Source organism: Callorhinus ursinus, unplaced genomic scaffold, assembly GCF_003265705.2.
Source record: "Callorhinus ursinus isolate GAN/ISIS: 27379988/994484 unplaced genomic scaffold, GSC_fseal_2.0 scaffold98, whole genome shotgun sequence".
NCBI classification, from domain to species: Eukaryota; Metazoa; Chordata; class Mammalia; order Carnivora; family Otariidae; genus Callorhinus; species Callorhinus ursinus.
Window position 1 is genome coordinate 1,850,679 of NW_027397160.1, and position 22,250 is coordinate 1,872,928.

At 44.4% G+C, this 22,250-nt stretch overlaps 1 protein-coding gene across 1 annotated transcript in view; it reads right to left on the minus strand.

Annotated features, from left to right (window-relative positions):
* Positions 1 to 21,779, minus strand: part of LOC112816746 (aryl hydrocarbon receptor-like) — a gene marked incomplete at its 5' end in the record, with an annotated part of 58,317 nt that extends 36,538 nt beyond the window's left edge. Inside the window, 3 exons of the mRNA XM_073888909.1 lie at positions 5,140 to 5,261; positions 10,005 to 10,192; positions 21,568 to 21,779. Coding sequence (XP_073745010.1) covers positions 5,140 to 5,261; positions 10,005 to 10,192; positions 21,568 to 21,779 — 522 coding nt within the window. The remainder of the gene's footprint in view (positions 1 to 5,139; positions 5,262 to 10,004; positions 10,193 to 21,567) is intronic.
* Between the last annotated feature and the right edge of the window lie 471 nt (positions 21,780 to 22,250).

Sequence of the window (22,250 nt, forward strand, 5' to 3'; positions counted from 1 at the left end):
ATAGAAACAATTATTAGAAAGTATTATCAACAACTATATGCCAATAAACTGAGCAATCTGGATGAAATGGAGGCCTTCCTGGAAACCTATAAGCTGCCAAGACTGAAACAGGAAGAAACTGACAACCTGAATAGGCCAATAACCAGTAATGAGATTGAAGCAGTGATCAAAAACCTCCTAAAAAACAAGAGTCCAGGGCCTGATGGATCCCCTGGGGAATGCTACCAAACATTCAAAGAAGAAATAATATCTATTCTACTGAAGCTGTTTCAAAAAATAGAAACAGAAGGAAAACTTCCAAACTCATTCTATGAGGCAAGCATTACCTTAATCCCCAAACCAGGCAAAGACCCCATCAAAAAGGAGAATTTCAGACCGATGTCCCTGATGAATATGGATTCCAAAATCCTCAACAAAATCCTAGCTAATAGGATCCAACAATACATTAAAAGGATCATCTACCTCGACCAAGTGGGATTTATCCCCGGAATGCAAGGGTGGTTCAACATTTGCAAATCAATCAATGTGATAGAACACATTAAGAAGATGGGAGAGAAGAATCATATGGTCCTCTCAATTGATGCAGAAAAAGCATTTGACAAAATACAACATCCTTTCCTGATTAAAACTCTTCAGAGTACAGGGATAGAGGGAACATTCCTCAAGTTCATAAAATCCATCTATGAAAAACCCACAGCGAATATCATCCTCAATGGGGAAAAGCTGAGAGCCTTTCCCTTAAGATCAGGAACACGTCAAGGATGCCCACTCTTGCCACTATTGTTCAACATAGTACTAGAAGTCCTAGCAACAGCAATCAGACAACAAAAAGAAATAAAACGTATTCAAATTGGCAAAGAAGAAGTCAAACTTTCTCTTTTCACAGATGACATGATACTTTATGTGGAAAACCCAAAAGACTCCACCCCCAAATTACTAGAACTCATACAGCAATTCAGTAATGTGGCAGGATACAAAATCAATGCGCAGAAATCAGTTGCTTTCTTGTACACTAACAATGCAACTGTAGAAAGAGAAATTAGAGAAACAATTCCATTTACAATAGCACCAAAAACCATAAGATACCTCGGAATAAATCTAACCAAAGAGGTAAAGGATCTATACTCTAGGAACTACAGAACACTCATGAAAGAAATTGAAGAAGACACAAAAAGATGGAAAAACATTCCATGCTCATGGAGCAGAAGAATAAACATTGTTAAAATGTCTATGCTACCTAGATCAATCTATACCTTCAATGCTATCCCAATCAAAATTCCAATGACATTTTTCAAAGTGCTGGAGCAAACAATCCTAAAATTTGTATGGAACGAGAAAAGACCCCGAATCGCCAAGGAAATGTTGAAAAAGAAAAACAAAGCGGGGGGCATCACGTTGCCCGATTTCAAGCTATATTACAAAGCTGTGATTACCCAGACAGCATGGTACTGGCACAAAACAGACATAGATCAATGGAACAGAATAGAGAACCGAGATATGCACCCTCAACTCTATGGTCAAATCATCTTCGACAAAGCAGGAAAAAATATGCAATGGGAAAAAGACAGTCTCTTCAATAAATGGTGCTGGGAAAATTGGACAGCCACATGCAGAAGAATGAAACTCGACCATTCTCTAACACCATACACAAAGATAAACCCAAAATGGATGAAAGACCTCTATGTGAGACAGGAATCCATCAAAATCCTAGAGAACATAGGCAGTAAACTCTTTGACATCGGCCACAGCAACATTTTTCAAGATACATCTCCAAAGGCTAGTGAAACAAAAGCAAAAATGAACTTTTGGGACTTCATCAAAATAAAAAGCTTCTGCATAGCAAACAGTCAACAAAACAAAGAGGCAACCCACAGAATGGGAGAAGATATTTGCAAATGACACTACAGATAAAGGGCTGGTATCCAAGATCTGTAAAGAACTTCTCAAACTCAACACCCAAAAAACAAATAATCAAGTTAAAAAATGGACAGAAGACATGAAAAGACACTTCTCTGAAGAAGACATACAAATGGCGAACAGACACATGAGAAAATGTTCATCATGATTAGCCATCAGGGAAATTCAAATCAAAACCACATTGAGATACACCTTACACCAATTAGAATGGCAAAATTGGACAGGGAAAGAAACAACCAATGTTGGAGAGGTTGTGGAGAAAGGGGAACCCTCTTACACTGTTGGTGGGAATGCAAGTTGGTACAGCCACTTGGGAAAACATTGTGGAGGTGCCTCAAAAAATTAAAACTAGAGCTACCCTATGGCCCAGCAATTGCACTCCTGGGTATTCACCCCAAAGACACAGATGTAGTGAAAAGAAGGGCCATATGCACCCCAGGGTTCATAGCAGCAATGTCCGCAATAGCCAAACTGTGGAAAGAGCCGAGATGCCCTTCAACAGATGAATGGATAAAGAAGATGTGGTCCATATATACAATGGACTATTACTCAGCCATCAGAAAGGATGAATACTCAACTTTTACATCAACAGGGGTGGGACTGGAGGAGATTGTGCTAAGTGAAATAAGTGAAGCAGAGAAAGTCAATTATCATACGGTTTCACTTATTTGTGGAACATAAGGAATAGCATGGAGGACATTAGGAGAAGGAAAGGAAAAATGAAGAGGGGGGGAATTGGAGGGAGAGATGAACCATGAGAGGCTATGGACTCTGAGAAACAAACAGGGTTTTAGAGGGGAGTGGGGAGGGGGAATTGGTTAGCCCGGTGATGGGTATTAAGGAGGGCCCGTACTGCATGGAGCACTGGATGTTATACGAAAACAATGGATCGTGGATCACCACATCAAAAACTAATGATGTATTGTATGGTGAATAACATAACATAATAAAATTTAAAAAATAAAAAATAAAAAATAATTAGTATTCCCTTAAAAAAAAATAAAATGGAGTAGGGGGGCCAGAGGTCGGAGCTCTCACACCCTGCTACTCATCATCAACTGCAGACCCCAACAGGAAGAGACAAGTCTATACCACTTTAGCTACTTTACTATTCCAGCAGGAAAAAGAAGCTCTTCTTATCCCCCTAGCAATAGCCCAGCCAATGAGAGGCTGTCACAGCCCAGCCAATGAGAGGCCATCAAAGCCCAGCCAATGAGACAGTCACAGCTCAACCAATGAGAAGCTATTACACTGCTCCCAGTTTACTCCAATGGACTTTTTGTTGATAAGAGCCCTCCCAACTCCCCCTTTCCTCTATAAGAGAGCATTCTTGTTGTTTGTTCTCTGGACTTGCCTATGGTTTTGCCCTAGTGTGCTTGTCTCAAATTTTAATTCTCTATTTCCAAACAGACTTGCTTTTGTTGGTAAAATAACTGACAGGTTTATTTTTAAGGTTAATAGTTCTTTATCAATTGAAAGAAGTTTATTTTTTTCCTTAGCAACTAAAATTAATCTTTACAGATATCCATTTAAAATGCAACTAAACATAAAGTTGTGACAGTTAGCTTTACGTGTCAATTTGGCTAGGCTGTGGTGAGAGATTGGTTCAAATACTAGTCTAGATGTTTCTCTGAAGGCATTTATTTTTAAATATTTTTTAAAAACAATTTTCTTTATTTATTTTAGAGAGAGAGAGCATGAGTGAGCAGGGGGAGGAGCAGAGGGGGAGAGAGAGGGAGAGAGAATCTGAAGCAGACTCTACACTCAGCATGGAGCTTGAAGCGGGGCTTGATCTCATGACCACGAGATCATGATGAGCTGAAACCGAGTTGGAGGCTTCACCAACTGAGCCACCCAGGCACCCCAAAGCCATTTATTTTTAAATGTGAATAACATCTAAATCAGTGGACTTTGAGTAAAGCAGATTACTTTCCATAACATGGGTGGGCTACATCCAATCAGTTGAAGGACTTAAGAGAAAAAAAACCCTGAGGATCCCCCAGGGAGAAATAATTTTGCATTCAGTCTTTGGACTCAAGACTGCAACATCAATTTTTTCCTGAGTATAGAGGCTTCTAGCCTGCCCTACAGGTTTCATATTTGTCAGGCCCCACAATCACATGAGCCAATTCCTTAAAATCTCTCTCTCTCTCTCTACACACACACACACACAACCTACTGGGTTTATTTCTCTGGAGAACACTGACTAATTCAGAATTTTGATCATTTTTAGCTAAACAAACATTTGAAATTATAAGAGATGCTTTGTGTTAAAATTTCTATCTTAAGGATAAAAGTACAAAACAGTTCAAACTCACTAAAAAGTAAAGAGATCAAACTAACCAACAGTCATGTATCTAGATATAACATACGCTAATATTTGTAGCGGGTCTCTTTTGAAGTCTAAAAAAAGATCTGAAGCATTAAAAATGTAGTTCTTTCAGCTTGAGGGTGGGGGGAGACAACAGACTAACTTTTAAGTTACTCTGAGAAGAGTCTAATGATTTATCTCAACAGGTAAATGAACCCTTACTATACAAATAAAAGATGCAACAATCTTTCATGCCATCCCCTCTTTCCTGAAGAAGAGATCCACCAGCTTCTATGGCCAATCACCCAGTGGTTATGCATGTTCTTCCTGGACTGTCTGTGGAACCCAGAACCTGGATTCCTTGCTAAGGTACCAGCAATATATTATATTTAAATAGAAAATTCCAGAGAAAGAAAGTTTTTAAATGCTCAAAAGTAGTAACAATGAAATATGGTATGCTAATATTGCTAATATTTCCATATACAGAAAATATATTTTTCCTTTGTACATTTGTTTCACTTCTTGGGTTTGATGGCTTATAGTATGATTTGCATATACATCCTTCCCCTTGAGTCTCACAACCCTGAGGCAGCTAGGGGAAATCAACATCACCCTTGTGGGGAGAGGTGGCTGCTACTTGACTAGCAGGTGGCCATCAGGGACTGACATTCAGGGTTTCTGACTCTTCCCATGTGTGACTCTCACCCCCATGGCACTATGGTTACAGAATTGTCCAAAAAAATGGGGAAAATAGATATAGAATACTCTACTCAACCAGAAACTTGACACGATAATTAAAGATAAATTCAACAAGAGTTGAAACAAAATGTTTTCTGGAAAACTCTGAGGTCTGATTCTGTTATAATCATAACCACTGACAGGGAATAGAGATGGAAAATATCATACAGTACCTGAAGAAGCAAGTCCCCTTCAGGAAACAGTTGTAGATTGACCTGTGGAGAGGTATGCTCACTTCCTCCTGGATTCATGGGTGGGTCAGCTGGGCAGTCTTCAATGCTGTCCCTTAGGGTGGCTGAGGAGGAGAAAGCATTATTGAAAACAAATGTTTAACGATCCTCTTTGGCATAGCTCTTGTTTACGGAAACCATTTTACGGCCACAAAATTTCCCATTAAGTGATCTGGTCTCAATTCCTGGAAAGAAACCCAGGGGCTACTGGAGCTGCTCATGCTTGTTCAAGCTAACATCAATGACAGAGTAGCTGTGAGAAGCCAAGTCTGCTTGAAATCAGAGGAGAACCATTTGTACATAGAGGTCTGGGAGTCATTTTACTTCTTAGTAAGCCTAAAACAAACACCCTTTTTTGTTATTGCAGAACTCTGTGGAAACCAGGGCAATCTTACCTCTGTGCTCTGGCCCAGGACCACCAGAGTGGCCCTGGGTCAGCTGGTTCTGGAGATGTGGCTGGTTGTCTGTGGAGGATAAAGGTATGGGAAAGGGGCTGGTGTGAGGAAGGAATTCAACCCAAGAGCAGCCCCACACTGAGTTATCCTACAAACAAGACATTCTTCTCTGCAGAGCAAGGCATTTGGGCCAGGCCCAGGCTAGCAGGGATCCAGAATGCCCACACACCTCTAGTTCTGCACCACCCACAGATATGCTCCACATCTTCTCAGGTTTGCACCTCCCTGCATGTTGAGGGCTAACGTGCTTGTCCACCAGGTAGAGCAGCCCCAGCCAGGACATCCCCCAAGTTCCCAGAGGAGTGTGAGCAGTGGGTTCTCATTCAGCCAGTGGTCTCTTTGGGACATGTGGCAATGTGCTTTTCCCCCATGTCTCCAGCATAATCTCTCATCTGCTTACTCTGCAGTGGGCCCCAGCCTAAGACCCAAGTGATGGGCCACCCAGTCTCCTCTAGCTCAAGTTTGTGGCTTCAAACTACCTCATTTCACATGGCAAAAGAGGCTCTGCCCAGTGCTGTGGGAGCAGGTTCATCCCTGGCTCTCTCCTACTGCCATGCCACCTTTGGAACCCTTCACTTCTCTGAGCCTCACTTTGCTATCTGCATGGGGGGATAAATGACAATGCCTCACAGACTCAGATGAGATACCTGGGCAAAAAGCCTGGCTCATAGAGGATGCTCAATAGACAGCAGTTCTTTCTTATTGAGAATAAATTACATAATATGAAAATTATATAATGTTGAGTCACAGAGAAAGAAAGAAAAGAAAGGGAAACAGGGTAGCCAGATTTGAGGAGCATACAGTGGCTGAATATGGGCTAACAGTTTAGTTATGAAACTTTTGAAACATGGCACCTGTCCTGTTGACTGTGGAAGTGGGCGGGGGCAGAGAAATGCTCCCCAGAAGCAGTTGGACATATCTACCCTGTTTACCAACCTTCCAGTGGATGCATAGGGAAATGGCATGAAGGTAGCCAAGAAGGGTTGGGATTGATACAACATGGTCAGAAGAAACAAAATCAGAATGTGCTGAAGAATATGCTCAGAGTTAAGCATATTGATTCAAAGCCCATTTGGACCAACTTTAGACTTTTAGGTCAACTATACCTCTTTTGGTTCAGTGATTTCTTAACAGTATCTCAGAAGAGGCAAAGGTCCAGGTGGTAGAGCTCCCCTTGCGCTGGGAAGGGGGTGCAACAGGAACATGCAGGAGGCTTTGTTCACACACACCCTTTTCCCAGGAGCCTCTGTTTGCATGTCCAGCTCCCAGATACTTTGGGGAAGGTGGTGGTAGGAGGAGTGATAATGGGCAGTGTAATGGGGGTGTGTGGTTAGTGGGTGGAGGAAAATCTCACCCCCACCCCATCAGAGCAGATGGCTCCTCTGCAGCCCCCTGGTCTCTACAGAGCCTCTCTTGGCATCACTGCAGCTCCCTGGTGAGACTAGTGCTTTTCTAACTGCAGAACACTGAGGTCCAGGCCCTGGTGGCCACCCGGCCTTCTGCCTGGTGAACATTCTCTGGAAGAGCAAGCACCCTCAGTGTTGGGGCAGGTGAACTCTCTGGGACATGTCCCTACTGGGTTTGGACAGGCAGTCACTCCATAAAGGGGCTGCAGACTTGTCCCTGACTAAGACAGGTGGTAAGGGTTACAGGGACAGACTGGACACATTCATCTCATTGCCTTGAGCTTAAAAAAACCATTATGGGTCTTGTTGGTTCTTAACCTCTAGTTGAGGTTAAGAAGCATTTTCCAAAGAAAAGTGTGGATTTCTACTCAAATCTTTAATTTTAACTTTAGCCAGTCATTTAAAAAAATATGTCCTTGTTTAGAACATGGAGATTTCTGGAGAAAGGGTGGAAGCTGGTCTTCAGCTGCCCTCTCCCCTGGGGATGTGTGCAGGCAACTGTCTCCCCCTCAGTCCACCTGGGGCGGGTGCTGTGGGCTCCTAGGAGTAGAGGCAGCTGCCTGACTGTGTTTCACACCGCACTGGGCGCCTGCCACCCAATGTGCCTGCATGGAGCCCACCTGACCCCTGACCAACACAGAGGACAGAATGTAACCCAGGGTAGCCATCAGCTGCTGGCCTTGGGACAAGCGGTTGCGCCCACCCATGCAGCCCTTTGCCTTGTTGTCTGCCTGTTGGACTCCCTGCCTTGCCTGGTGCAGCCCCTGAAAGGCAGATGGGGGTTAAATAGGTGCCAAGTCCTCAGGGTTTGGTCTCTCTCCTCCACTGACTGGACACTAAATGATAAAGACAAACTGGCACCTGCTCTTTCAGGCACCTTGCAAGGAAAATAAAGAGGGTCACAGAGTCACACACTTCGAAGCTAGATGGCCAGAGCTGCCGAGGGTGTCATGAAGGGGCCAAGGGTTAGCTCAGAGCGGGAGGAGAGCAGGGCAGGGGACATGGGGAGTGGTGGAGATCAGGCAGGGGACACAAATGGGAGGGCAGGGCCATGAGAGCTCCAGAGTTGGGGGCAGGGGAGGAAGACCCGACCGAGCCCTAAAAAGCAGGCTTTAAAGTCCATCCACAGTGGGGAAGGAAGGCCCCAGCCCCCGTCTCAGGCCATGTCAGGAGGAAGCTGGGCCCTTGGATTCTGTGGTTTGGGGAGGCTAGGATCCTACGGACACAGCAGCGTGTCTTGAACAAAGCTTTCGGGGTGGATGCTGTGGCCCAGCCTTCTGCCTTCTTGAGGGTCCAGCAGGAGTGGGGACCGTTTTCCCCAGGCTGGCTCTTGAGGTGGCTGTGTCCGTCACCCAGACTCTCCCTACTCCTGTCTATACAAGAAACAGCGTTGGAAGTCATTCATCCGTTCAGAGGAGAGACCCAGAGGAGGAGTGCACGGAAGTAACGGGAGCGACAGGACAGAAACCCACAGCTCGGAGCTTGGACGGCTGAGGATCAAGTGTTTCCATGTGAAAGCAGGTCACAACGCACGAAGGCACACGTGTGCCTCTTTCCTTTGGGCCACCCTGGGGAGAAATCAGACCTCGGGCAGAGGGTCTGAGGTCTCCACCACCGTCAGTGGCCTGCAGCACAGCTGAGTGGGTGAGGACAAGCCCCTGTGCTCATTGGCCCGAACCAGGCCAGTGGTTTTTTCTCTGGAGGAGAAAAGTCCCTGGCCCAGCCCTGGGCAGGCCACCTGGAGGCAGATGGCAGAAGCAAGCAGAGGAGCCATTCAGGGCCTTCGAGTGCTGAGAGGGTTGCAAAGGGGCCCTGCCTCTTCCTCCGAAGGATCCCAGCCCCCGTGGGATTCCTGTAGCCTAAAATGAACCATTTTAAACTGAGCAGTTTAGTGGCATTGAGCACATTCACAATGTGGTACGACTGCCACCTCTCTCTGGGTCCAAAATACTGTCAATACCCCCAAAAGAAAATGTTGTACACGTTCAGCAGTCCTCCCCAACCCTCTGACCCAGCTCCTGGCCACCACCTCAGATGTGCTTGACCACCACGTGGACAGGCCACAGCACTGTTGTACCTGACTACATAGCTGTGGCTTCTTTGCAGTTATCACTGCGTTTTGGGCAATTTCATAATTCCCAGGGTATTTTCAAGGTTGACTGGACCCATCTGATTTTTGAGTTTCTTTTCTGAGCTGCTATGACAATTTGTAACATGTTGTTCAGGCCCAAAGTGTTCCTCTGTCTGTCTCACTGCACTGCAGCTTATCAGTTATGGGGGATACGTCCTCCTCCTCCAGGGGAAACAGGAGGCCACAAGCTCACCTGTGCTCAGGTGCATCGCCCAAGTTACTGAGTACAAGTTCCACTTGCAGGAATGGGTTAGAACCATCTTTCAGCAATGACACAGTGAATCATTAGCAGGAAGGACACAGAAGAGCAGACTGTGCCTATCACATGGTAAAGAAGTTTAGAAGAATAAGGGCTCCAGAAGATGATAAGAAATATCCCAGTTCATGTCTTAGTTTTAGAAAAATGAGTGCTTTGTTCTGAGCCAAAGCTCTGCAAGGTGGAGGGACACTTGGTTTATCACAAGAAATGACAAAGCAATGGAAGGAAAGAAGTCAGGCCATCAGCTAGGGACTTCTGCACATGCTAATCTGTGAGCCTCATGTGAAACATAGCCAGGCTGGGACCCGTGCCCATCTCCTTCCATGGAGAGCCTGAGAGATGGTGCAGGGCCCAGGTTTGTACATCACGTTGGGTATGAACTGATGCACCTGTGTTCTGGTTCCCCTCCTGCACCTGTACTGAGCATAGTGCCTTCTTCCTCTGCCCAAGACCCACATACTGTAATGCAGCTTTTGCCTGGACAGCAGGTAAACTCCAAGTGCACGTGTGCACAGCCGCCTCTCATAGCTTGTTTTGGAACCATAGCTGCCACTTACCTGCGAAGTAGCTCTTCACCTTTAGATAGCCCACACTCAGCCTGAGGATGGAGAGCTTGTCAAGGCGGGCCCGCACATCCTCAGGGAAGGGCAGCAAGTTGGTCAGTTTGCTCAGCTCTTGATTCAGGCGGTCCCGGTGCCGTTTAGAAGGGTTGGACTTGGCTCCCTCTGGAGGCTGTGGTTTAGGACTTGACAGAGAGAGAGAAGCAATTATTCTCTACCTTCCTCTTCACTTTCACTTGTAACTCCCGTGGGTCCCCAGTGCTGTGCCAGACACTATTCGGCCTCAATTCCTGGTGTTTGGAGGCAGAAACGCTTGTTGTACAGTTTCACGTTCTGCCCAACCATGAAGCCGCACTGGGGTTCTGCCCTCATTACCCTCCTGGCCAGTGCGCCCTGGGTAGAGACGAGGCCACTTCATACTGTGCACATGTTAGATCTGGTGGTCCTGAAAGCACCAGGGCCTGGAGGCTGGCCATCCCCTCCCACTCTCTGGTAGCCTGACATATTTGCATCCATACGTACTTTTTAAATTAAGAAATCTCCATACCACAATTAACACCAAAAAGGCTGAAATTCCATTTAGGAAATTATAGTTCATTAAGAATTGAGCCTACACACACACACAAACATATATTAACATACTTCTGTATATATGCTCTCCTTCTTTCTCTGCACACGCACACCCACACACACCCCAGACCAAGGTACATCATAATTACATTGCTAAAAACCAAAGATGGAGACAGCCAGAGAAAAGACCCATTTCATACAGGTGAATAAAAAGAATGAATGCCAACTTCTCATCAGAAAAAATGCAAGCCAAAGCACAATGGCACGACATCTTTAAGGCATCAAAAGAAAGAAGCTGTTAATCCAGAATTCCATATCTGGAGAAAAGATTCTTCAAAAATGAGGGCAAAGGAGGAGGAGCAAGATGGTGGAAGAATAGGAGACCTAAATTTCCTCTGGTCCTAGGAATTCAGCTAGATGGTTATGAAACCATTCAGAACACCTACAAACTCAACAGGAGATCAAGGAAAAGAATAGCAGCAACTCTCTGAACAGAAAAGCGACCACTTTCTGGAAGGTGGAACTTGCAGAGAAGTGAATATGAGGTGATATACGGGAAGACAGACTGGGGGGGAGGGAGCCTCCGTCAGCCACTACCAGCAAGTGATAGAGCAGGGGAGCACAAAATTGGACTTTTTTTTTTTTTAAAGATTTTATTTATTTATTTGAGAGAGAGAAAGAGAGAGAGAGAGAGCACATGAGAGGGGGGAGGGTCAGAGGGAGAAGCAGACTCCCTGCTGAGCAGGGAGCCCGATGCGGGACTTGATCCTGAAACTCCAGGATCATGACCTGAGCCAAAGGCAGTCGCTTAACCAACTGAGCCACCCAGGCGCTCCAAAATTGGAACTTCTTTAGAAGTCTGCTCCACTGGCTAAGCAGGGGGTGGAACCCTCACTGGGACAGTGTGGTCTCAGGACCCTCAGGGTCACAGAAAGACCAGGTGTGCCTGAGTGCGGCAGAGCTCCCAGGTATAGTGGGGAAGCCAGCTGCAAAGACAGAGCCGAGGAGTGGGCTCTCAGCTTGGGGTTGCCATAAACCGTGATCTGTGGCACAGTCGGGCCACTGCTCTTCTACCAGGGACCCAACAAGTGGCAGATGCGGGGAGACTCCCCTTCCTCCCCTAGGAGAAGTGGCGCGGGAGCACACTCCAAGAATCTGCTAGGATTGAAGACTCCAAATGGGGTCATGTGTCAGAGATAGAAATGCTCAGTCACAGGCTCGGTGAGCACGGAGTGTGGCCTGAGGCCAGGGAGACGGGAGTATTGACTGCTTTTCTCTGAGCGCTCACTGAGGAGTGGGGCCCGACTTCTCAGCTCCTTCAGGACCGGCGATTGGGAGACCTCCATTTTCACTCTCATCCTCCAAAAGTGTACGGAAAGCTTTCAGGGAACAGAAGCTACTGAGCAAACCCAAGCAGATTACTTACCCCGGACTGGCAAGGGTGGGGCAATTCCGCCTCCAGCAAAGACATTTGGGAACCAAGGCAACAGGCCCCTCCCCCAGATCAGCAAGAACATCCAGTCAAGACCCAGTGTACTGATTAATGAGAATGGCAAAACCCCAGCGCTAGGGGAATACAGCACATAGAATTCATGGCTTTTTTTTACCATGATGCTTTAGTCTTTCAAAGTTAATTTTTTAAATTTTATTTTTTTTCTATTTTTAGTTGAATTTTTCTTCTTTCTTTTTTTTAACCTAAATCTTATCAATTTCTTTTTAAAAATCTTTTTTAATTTTTCATTTTTACAGTCATATTCTATCTCTTCATTGTAGTTAACCTTATTTTTTGTATATATATGTAAGTTTTTCTTTCTTTAAAATTTTGGGATACAGTTTCTTCTAAGAGACCTAAATATACCCTAAATCTAGTGTATGATATTGTCCTAGTCTCCCGCCTGATCACATTCTCTTTTCAACCAACTTCTTATCAATTCCTTATTTATTTATTTATTTTTAAAAGATTTTATTTATTTATTTGACAGAGAGAGACACAGAGAGAGAGGGAACACAAGCAGGGGGAGTGGGAGAGGGAGAAGCAGGCTTCCTGTAGAGAAGGGTGCCCTATGCGGGGCTTGATGCCAGGACCCTGGGATCATGACTGAGCCAAAGGCAGATGCTTAATGACTGAGCCACCCAGGCACCCCATCAATTCCTTTTTTAAAATCTTTTTAAAATTTTCATCTTTACAGTCATATTCCATCCCTTGATCATATTTACCCTTATTTTTGTATATATACATATATATTTTTTTTTCTTTCTTTAAAATTTTGGGAGGCAATTTCTTCTAACAGACCAAAATACACACAAAATCTAGTGTGTGGCTCTGTTATTTTCACCAGCCTGATCATACTCTTTTTTCCCCCCCCCTTTCTTTCCCCCCTGGTTTTGGGTGTCTTCTGATTTGTTCAGTGTATATTTTTCTGGGGTCATTGTTACCCTTTTAGAATTTTTTTAGCATTTTGTTCTCTCATTCTTCTATTCTCCTCTGGACAAAATGACAAGACAGAAAAACTCACCTCAAAAAAAAGAACAAGAGGCAGTACTGACTTCCAGGGACCTAATCAATACAGACATTAGTAAGATGTCGGAACTAGAGTTCAGAATTATGATTATAAAGATAGTAGCTGGGCTTGAAAAAAGCATAGAAGATACTAGAGAATCCCTTTCTGGAGAAATAAAAGAACTAAAATCTAACCAAGTCGAAATCAAAAAGGCTATTAATGAGGTGCAATAAAAAATGGAGGCTCTAACTGCTAGGATAAATGAGGCAGAAGAGAGAATTAGTGATATAGAAGAACAAATGATGGAGAATAAAGAAGCTGAGAAAAAGATAAACAGCTACTGGATCACGAGGAGAGAATTCGAGAGATAAGTGATACCATAAAGTGAAACAACATTAGAATAATCGGGATCCAAGTAGAAGAAGAAAGAAGGGCAGAAGGTATATTGGAGCAAATTATAACAGAGAACTTCCCTAATGTGGGGAAGGAAACAGGCATCAAAATCCAGGAGGCACAGAGAACCCCTCTCAAAATCAATAAAAATAGGTCAACACCCCAACATCTAATAGTAAAACTCACAAGTCTCAGAGACAAAGAGAAAATCCCGGAAGCAGCTCAGGACAAGAGGTCTGTAACCTACAATGGTAGAAACGTTAGATTGGCCGCAGACCTATCCACAGAGACCTGGCAGGCCAGAAAGGACTGGCATGATATATTCAGAGCACTAAATGAGCAAATATGCAGCCAAGACTTCCATATCCAGCTAGGCTGTCATTGAAAACAGAAGGAGAGATAAAAAAAACTTCCAGGACAAAAAAAAACCTAAAAGAATTTGTGAACACCAAACCAGCCCTACAAGAAATATTGAAAGGGGTCCTCTAAGCAAAGAGAGAGCCTAAAAGCAGCATAGACCAGAAAGGAACACAGACAATATATAGTAACAGTCACCTTACAGGCAATACAGTGGCACTAAATTCATATCTTTCAATAGTTACCCTGATGTAAATGGGCTAAATGCCCCAATCAAAAGACACAGGCTATCAGATTGGATAAAAAAACAAGACCCATCGATATGCTGTCTGCAAGAGACTCATTTTACACCCAAAGACATCTCCAGGTTTAAAGTGAGAGGGTGGAAAACAATTTACCATGGTAATGGACATCAAAAGAAAGCTGGGTTGGCAATCCTTATATCAGACAAATGAGATTTTAAACCAAAGACTATAATAAGAGATGAGGAAGGACACTACATCATACTTAAAGGGTCTATCCAACAAGAAGATCTAACAATTTTAAATTCTATGCCAACATGGGAGCAGCCAATTACATAAGCCAATTAATAACAAAATCAAAGAAACACATCAACAAAAATACAATAATAGTAGGGGACTTTAACACCCCCCTCACTGAAATGGACAGATCATCTAAGTGAAAGATCAACAGGGAAATAAAGGCTTTAAATGACACACTGCACCAAATGGACTTCACAGATATATTAACATTCTATCCCAAAGCAACAGAATACACATTCTTCTCTAGTGCACATGGACCATTCTCCAGAATAGATCACATCCTGGGTCACAAATCAGGTCTCAACTGGTACCAAAAGATTGGGATCATTCCTTGCATATTTTTGGACCACAATGCTTTGAAACTAGAACTCAATCACAAGAAGAAAGTCAGAAAGAACTCAAATACATGGAGGCTAAAGAGCATCCTACTAAAGAATGAATGGGTCAACCAGGAAATTAAAGAATTAAAAAATTCATGGAAACAAATGAAAATGAAAACACAACAGTTCAAACTCTTTGGGATGCAGCTAAGAGGGAAGTATATAGCGATACAAGCCTTTCTCAAGAAACGAGAAAGGTCTCAAATACAGAACATAACCCTACACCTAAAGGAGCTGGAGAAAGAACAGCAAATAAAGCCTAACCCCAGCAAGAGAAGAGAAATAATCAAGATCAAAGCAGAAATCAATGAAATAGAAACCAAAAGAAGAGTAGAACAGATCAACGAAACCAGGAGCTGGTTCTTTGAAAGAATAAAAAGACTGATAAACCGAATCTCCAGGGGAATGTTGAAAAAGAAAAGCAAAGCTGGTGGAATCACAATTCCGGACTTCAAGCTCTATTACAAAGCTGTCATCATCAAAACAGTATGGTACTGGCACAAAAACAGACACATAGATCAATGGAACAGAATCGAGAGCCCAGAAATGGACCCTCAACTCTATGGTCAATCTTCGACAAAGCAGGAAAGAATGTCCAGTGGAAAAAAGTCTCTTCAACAAACGGTGTTGGGAAAATTGGACAGCCACATGCAGAAGAATGAAACTGGACCATTTTCTTACATCACACTCAAAAATAGACTCAAAATGGATGAAAGACCTCAATGTGAGACAGGAATCCATCAAAATCCTTGAGGAGAACACAGGCAGCAACCTCTTTGACCTCAGCTGCAGCAACTTCTTCCTAGAAACATCACCGAAGGCAAGGGAAGCAGGGGCAAAAATGAACTATGGGGACTTCATCAAGATAACAAGCTTTTGCCCAGCAAAGGAAACAGTCCACAAAATCAAAAGACAACTGACAGAATGGGAAAAGATATTTGCAAATGACACATCAGATTTCGGCATCAGGGAAATCCAAATCAAAAGCTCAATGAGATACCACCTCACACCAGTCGGAATGGCTAAAATTAACAAGGCACGAAATGACAGATGTTGGAGAGGCTGCGGAGAAAAGGGAACCCTCCTACGCTGTTGGTGGGAATGCAAGCTGGTGCAGCCACTCTGGAAAACAGTATGAAGATTCCTCGAAAAATTGAAAATAGAGCTACCCTACAACCCAGCAATTGCACTACTGGGTATTTACCCAAAGATACAAATGTAGTGATCTGAAGGGGCACATGCACCCCAATGTTTATAGCAGCAATGTCCACAATAGCCAAACTATATAAAGAGCCTAGGTGTCCATCAACAGATGAATGGATAAAGAAGATGTGGTATATATACACAATGGAATATTATGCAGCCGTCAAAAAATGAAATCTTGCCATTTGCAATGACGTGGATGGAACTAGAGGCTATTATGCTAAGCAAAACAGGTCAATCAGAGAAATATAATTATCATATAATCTCAGTGATACATGGAATTTGAGAAACAAGACGGAGGATCATAGGGGAAGGGAGGGAGAAGTGAAACAAGATGAAACCAGAGAGGGAAACTGGCACGAGCCAAGCTACTCATGCTGTTTGACAAAGTCCAAGTATGAGGGACAATCCTGAAAAATCAGGAGACTCCACAGCTGGCTCCTGCTACTTCCTTTCATTTTATTTGCGGCAATCTTTATAATCAATTCTGGGGTTTCATGATAAAATGATTTATAAATTTAGTTATGCCTATGCAAGCAATCATAATGAAACTGATTCCAAAAAGGCCCACGAAGGGCCAAGAAGTAAAAATACCCAATGTCCTCCGATCTGTAAGGGAGCTGTTGGATCCAGGCCCAGTAAAAATTCCTATTGAGTTTCCTCAGGCACCTCTGAAACATTAGGATTCTAGGAAAGAGAAATCTCATGACATTCCACAGCACAGGAACCTCCCTATGTTGTATACAAAATAGGAGGCCACCTTTGGTATGCCCCTCGAGGCAAGCCCCTGGTGTAGGATAACTTCCTTGCCCCTACTCCTCCCATTCCCTATACTGGAGTTGATAATGAGGACAAAAACAAATGGTATTAAGATTAAAGGAAAAAAGGGTGCAGGCATCATCTGACAGCCTCTGGGAAAGGAGTGATCCTCCGTGGTGTCTATGGAGCAAGGACAAGAGATAAAAATGGAATAAGTACTTTGATAAGATAGGGTGCACCCATTGTAAGCTGCCTTTGGAGAAAGTAGATAACCTTCATAGGTCACACTGTTTTCTAAATCCGAAATGATTGCGATAAAATGTAAAAAAGATCACATGGAAGAATGGAAAAACAAGGAAACACCCTAATGAATAAAAAAGGTCCCTCCGAGGCTATGGGGAGGGAGATGCTTGCAACCTGATCCTGTGTCCATGTCTCCTCACTCCCTGAGGCAGTCCTTTCCTTCAAGGACCCTTCCCCCGCTGGAGCTGGACTCCGGCAGGAGACAAACCATAAGAGACTTAGTCTCAGGAAAGAAACTGAGGGTTGGTGGAGTGGAGGGTGGTGGGAGGGATGGGGTGGCTGGGTGATGGGACATTGGGGAGGGTATATGCTATGGTGAGCACTGTGAATTATGTAAGACTGTTGAATCATAGACCTGTACCCCTGAAACAAATAATACATTAAAAAAAAATTAACACATACACACAAACATAAAAATGAGGGCAAAGTAAAGACATTTTCAAACAAACAAAAACTCAATGTGGCTCCCGAAGATCTGAGCTACAAAAATATTAAAGAAGTTTCTTCGAGCGGAAGAAAAATGATACTAGATAGAAATATGGATCTCCATGAATGAATGAACAATAGACACTAAAAACTTAATGATTTTAATTTATTTAAATGATAATTGCATAAATAAAAATAGCAGTGTTACATCATGGGGTTCGCAACATAGATAGAAGTAAAATTTGTGAAAACAACAGCACAAAGGATGGGAAGGGCAGGTGAATTATATTGTTGTGAGGTGCTTAAGTTTTCCATGAAATAGTTTAATATTTGAAAGTAGATAGTAATAAGTTAAGATGTGCATTGTAAGCCTTATGGCAACCACTGAAAAAATAAAACAAGTATAGCTAATAAGCCACAAAAGGAGATACATGAAATACTAAAAAAGAATTAAATCCAATGGAAGGAAGGAAAAGAGGAAAAATAACAACAGATGGAACAAAAAGAAAACAGCAAGATGGCAGACTTAAACTCAACCATACTGATAATTACAAAAACGTAAACAAGCAGAGCCTATCAGACTGGCCCAAAAAACAAAACCTGAATATATGGTGTCTGGAAGAAACACAATTTAAAGGTAAAGACACAGATAGTTTAAAGTAAAAGGGTTGAAAAAGACACACTATGTACACATTAGACATAAGAAAGCTGGAGGGGCTGAGTGGTTATATTATCAGACAGAGAAGACTCAAAGATATAGAGAGATATTTTCATAATATCAAAGATGTTGAAAAATATTAACTATCATATGCATTTAATAACAGAGTTTCAAAATATGTTGAAGCAAGAACTGACATAATTGCAAGGAGAAATAGACAAATCCAGAACTAGAGTTGGGGACCTCTGCACTCTTCTCTCAGTAACTAATAGGACAGATTGTTAGAAAATTTTTAAGTATGTACAAGACATGAACCCTATCCTCTAACTTGGGTTTTATAAATGATTGACATTTATAAAACACTATACCCAACAATTGCAGAATAATGATTCTTTTCATGCACATGTAGAAATTCACCAAGGGAGACCATATGCTGGGCCATAAAATAACGCAATACATTTAAATAGATTGAAATCATACAGAGTACATTCTCAGACCACAGTGATATTTAGGAATCAGTAACAAAAAAAAAGATATCTGAAAAATCCTCAAATATGTGAAAATTAACACATTTTAAAATAATTCATGGACCAAAGAAGAAATCACAAGGGAAATAAAATATCTAAATGGTAATGAAGGACAAAATGCCAAAATTTGTGGGGTACAGAAAGGATTGTGTAGAGGGAAGATTATAACCTTATGTAAGTAAAGGAGAAAATTTTACAGTAAATGATCTGAGTTTCCTCCTTAAGAAGATAGAAACACAGGAGTAAGCTAAGCCCAAAGCATGTAGAAGGAGGGAAATAATCAAGTGAAAGCAGAACAATGAAACAGAAAATGGAGGAAATAAATGAAACCCAAAACTGAAAATATCAATGAAACTGATAGTCTTCTAGCTAGAGTAATCAATTCCCCTCAAAAAGAAAATGCAAATTACCAACAGTAAGGAAAGAAGGGAGATAGTTATAGATCCTACAGGCATTAAAAGGAGAAAATCTTTATGACCCTGCAATATGCCAAGATTTCTTAGATGGGTCACCAAAAGCACTAACCATAACAAAAAAGATTGATAAACTGGACTTCAACAAAATTAAGAAAGCGAAAAGGCAAGTCACAGAATGGGAAAAAATATCTGCAGTACATGTAGCTGAAAATGGAATTGTATCCAGAATACATGAAGGACTTTTACTAACCAATCAGAATGGGTAAACAATTTGAATAGATACTTCACTAAAGAAAATATAATAATGGCCAAAAAGCATATGAGATCACAGGAACCTAAATCATCAGAAAATGCAAATTAAAATAAATTACTTGTACACATATATTAAAATGGTTAAAATTCAAGAGTGACAACACCAAGTGTTGGAGGGGATTTGGAGTAACTGGAACCCTCAGTCACTGGAAAACTTTCAGTTTCTCAAAATGTTAAACATGACCTAGCAATTCCATTCCTAGGTACTTACTGGAATGAAATGAAAACATGTCTGCAAAGGACTATTTATAGCACTTTATTCATAATGGCCCAAACTGGGGGGACCAGCCAGCCAGGTGAGTGAGGAGGGGGCTCAATAACTCAGCACCCCCCCTCCCAAGGCTTCTTGGAGCCTGCTCACAAGGTGACCCTGTCCCACGAGGTCTGCCCTGGTCTTCTCTAGCAGGATCCCAGCCTCTTTCAACAAGCCACAGGGAGGGGCCGGGTCTAAGTGAGGCGGCAGGTAAGGTGGGTAGCCGCCTCACCACCCACGCAGCCTGGGTGTCTCAGCCCTAAGAGGGGATGGTAACAGAAATCTCTACCTCCTAGGTTGTCTGAGGATCAGTGAAAACACATAGATGCCATGGTGTAGAACCTTGTGCCAGCTTTGTGTAGTTTGCTAACGATGTCAGTGTGTGTGTCCCCGTCACTGTACTATGTAGAAATGTGGACAATTTCATTTTACATTTGTAAAAATTAGGGCGCTGCAGGATGTAACTAACTTCAAAGGACTTTGGGTGGATTCATTTGTCAAATCTTCATAAACTGCTTTGAAACAGAGCCTTAAGGTTTGTAGAGCAGAGTGATGCCACCGACACTTGGATTTGAATCAGCAGAACAAGACTGGCAAATTGGTATATGTTGGTGTTCTCACTTAAAATAAAATGTATAGTATATGTAATACTCTTAGAGACCCCCCACCCCATTTTAAACATCTTTTTCATTTAACCAATGATGACTGGTTTCACTGCCCTGTAAAAATAACTTCTGATGAGCTTAGTTCTGGGATACCTATGTATCCCTACTGAGAAGTGTCATGGTTTTTATGTATTATTGTGGTAAAATACACACACAATAAATTTTACCATTTTAACCATTTTTAAAGTGTACCATTCAGTGGCATTAAGTACACTCAGGATGTTGTATAAGCATCATCACTATCTGGTTCCAGAACTTTTTCATCACCCCAAGGGAATCCCCTAACCCATTAGCAGTCATTCCTCCTCTCTCTCTCTCCCTTGCCACTACGGACCTACTTTCTGGGTTACCTATTCTGGACATTTCATATAAATGGTATCATGGGCTATTTGCCCTTTTGCGCATTCATGATGGCTTCCATCATGGTATTTTATGTATTTTTAAATGACATGGAATTATAATTGATTTTTCGAGAGGTTTTGGAAATTTCTCACAAACCCGCCCCCATGCGCCGGGAACCCTGCGCCCCTGGGGGTTGTGCCGCCAGGCTCCCGGGTCTCCGCGTCCCTGGGGAAGCGCTCTGAAGACCGGTTGACGCCAACCTGGGTCTGCGGCGGGGTGGGGCGTGGGGGGATGGGAGCGTCTCCGCCGCCCTTGCTGCCAGGTGTCCTGCAGCCCCCGGGCCCCTCCCCAGCCGCTCCCGGCCACGCGAAGACCCTTAGATATCTGGCCCAAGGACTCTGCCCAAGGAGCGTCCTCTCTACAGGACTTCTGATTTGTTGTCCTCAGGAACGTCGGCTGAGCCCGAGGGGACACACAGATCTCTTGCGCCAGGTCTTAGGAACGTGAAAGGGACCCTGCCCGGGATCAGAGTGGTCAGGGGCGGCCTGGGGGTCCTCAACCCCGCGGGGCCTCGGCATCCCGTCTGTAAATGGGGGTGAGGGACCACGCAAGGTCTTTCCCTTCCAGCACCCCTCTGTGACTCGAGACCCCTACCCCGGCCCGCGCGTGCTCCCCGATCCCGGGACTGTGGACCCGGGAGACCCCCGCGCGCCCTTCTCAGACAGCCATTGCCATTAGCATCCCGATCCCCCAGGCCTGAGCAAGGCCCCCAGAGAGATTTCCGGGGTGGGACCGGGGTTATCTTGGCATTGCATTCCATCCTCCCCAGGCCGGTACCCTCGGCGTTGGATTCCGCGGAGCTCCGGCGGCGGGAAGAGCTTGGGTGCCGCGGACACGGGACTCCCACCCCACACCCGCGGCCCCGCGCAGCCCGCGCCCCTGCACCCCAGTACCTCCTTCGCACCGGCTTTTTCCTCTTCTTCACCGCATACCTGTCCGCGGTGGACAGCATGGTGCCCGTCTGCGGCCGCACAAAGGGGCGCGGGCCCAGGGCGTAGCCGCCCAGTGCCTGGGAAGGGGCGCCCCCGCCCGGGGGGCTGCCTGCCGGTTCGGCTCGCCACACCCGGACAGGTCGGTCCCGACCGGTTTCTCCAGAACCCGAGCGCTAGGGGCGGGGGTGGGGGCGAGGGGCGTCCGCCTCACAGCACGAGGCCCGCGGCGCACGATTAGCCAATTTTCCTCCGGGGGTCCTGTGTGCAGACAAACGCCCGTTTCCTCATCTGCAGGTGTGTGCGATACACGCAGGTGGCGAGTCAGCGCGACACAGCCCAAGTGGAAAGCGCTCGTGTCCGCGAACGAGCCCCCGGGAGGAGTCGGGAGAAGTCCTCGTCCCCACGAGCCGCGCTTCCCCTCCGCGGGTCCTTTGCGAAATAAAGCCGGACCCCAAACGGACTCCCTCGACGCGCGGCGTCAGCGCCCGGGAACGCGCTCTCTGGAAAGGGAGGTCTCCAAGGAGAGACACGTTGCAGGGGCGCAAACTCGGGGACCGAAGAGCCCCTTGCAACCTGCGGTCCATGCAGACAGAGGGACCCACCCGCCGGGCCGCCGGGACCCCATGCTGCGACCAGAGGAGCCT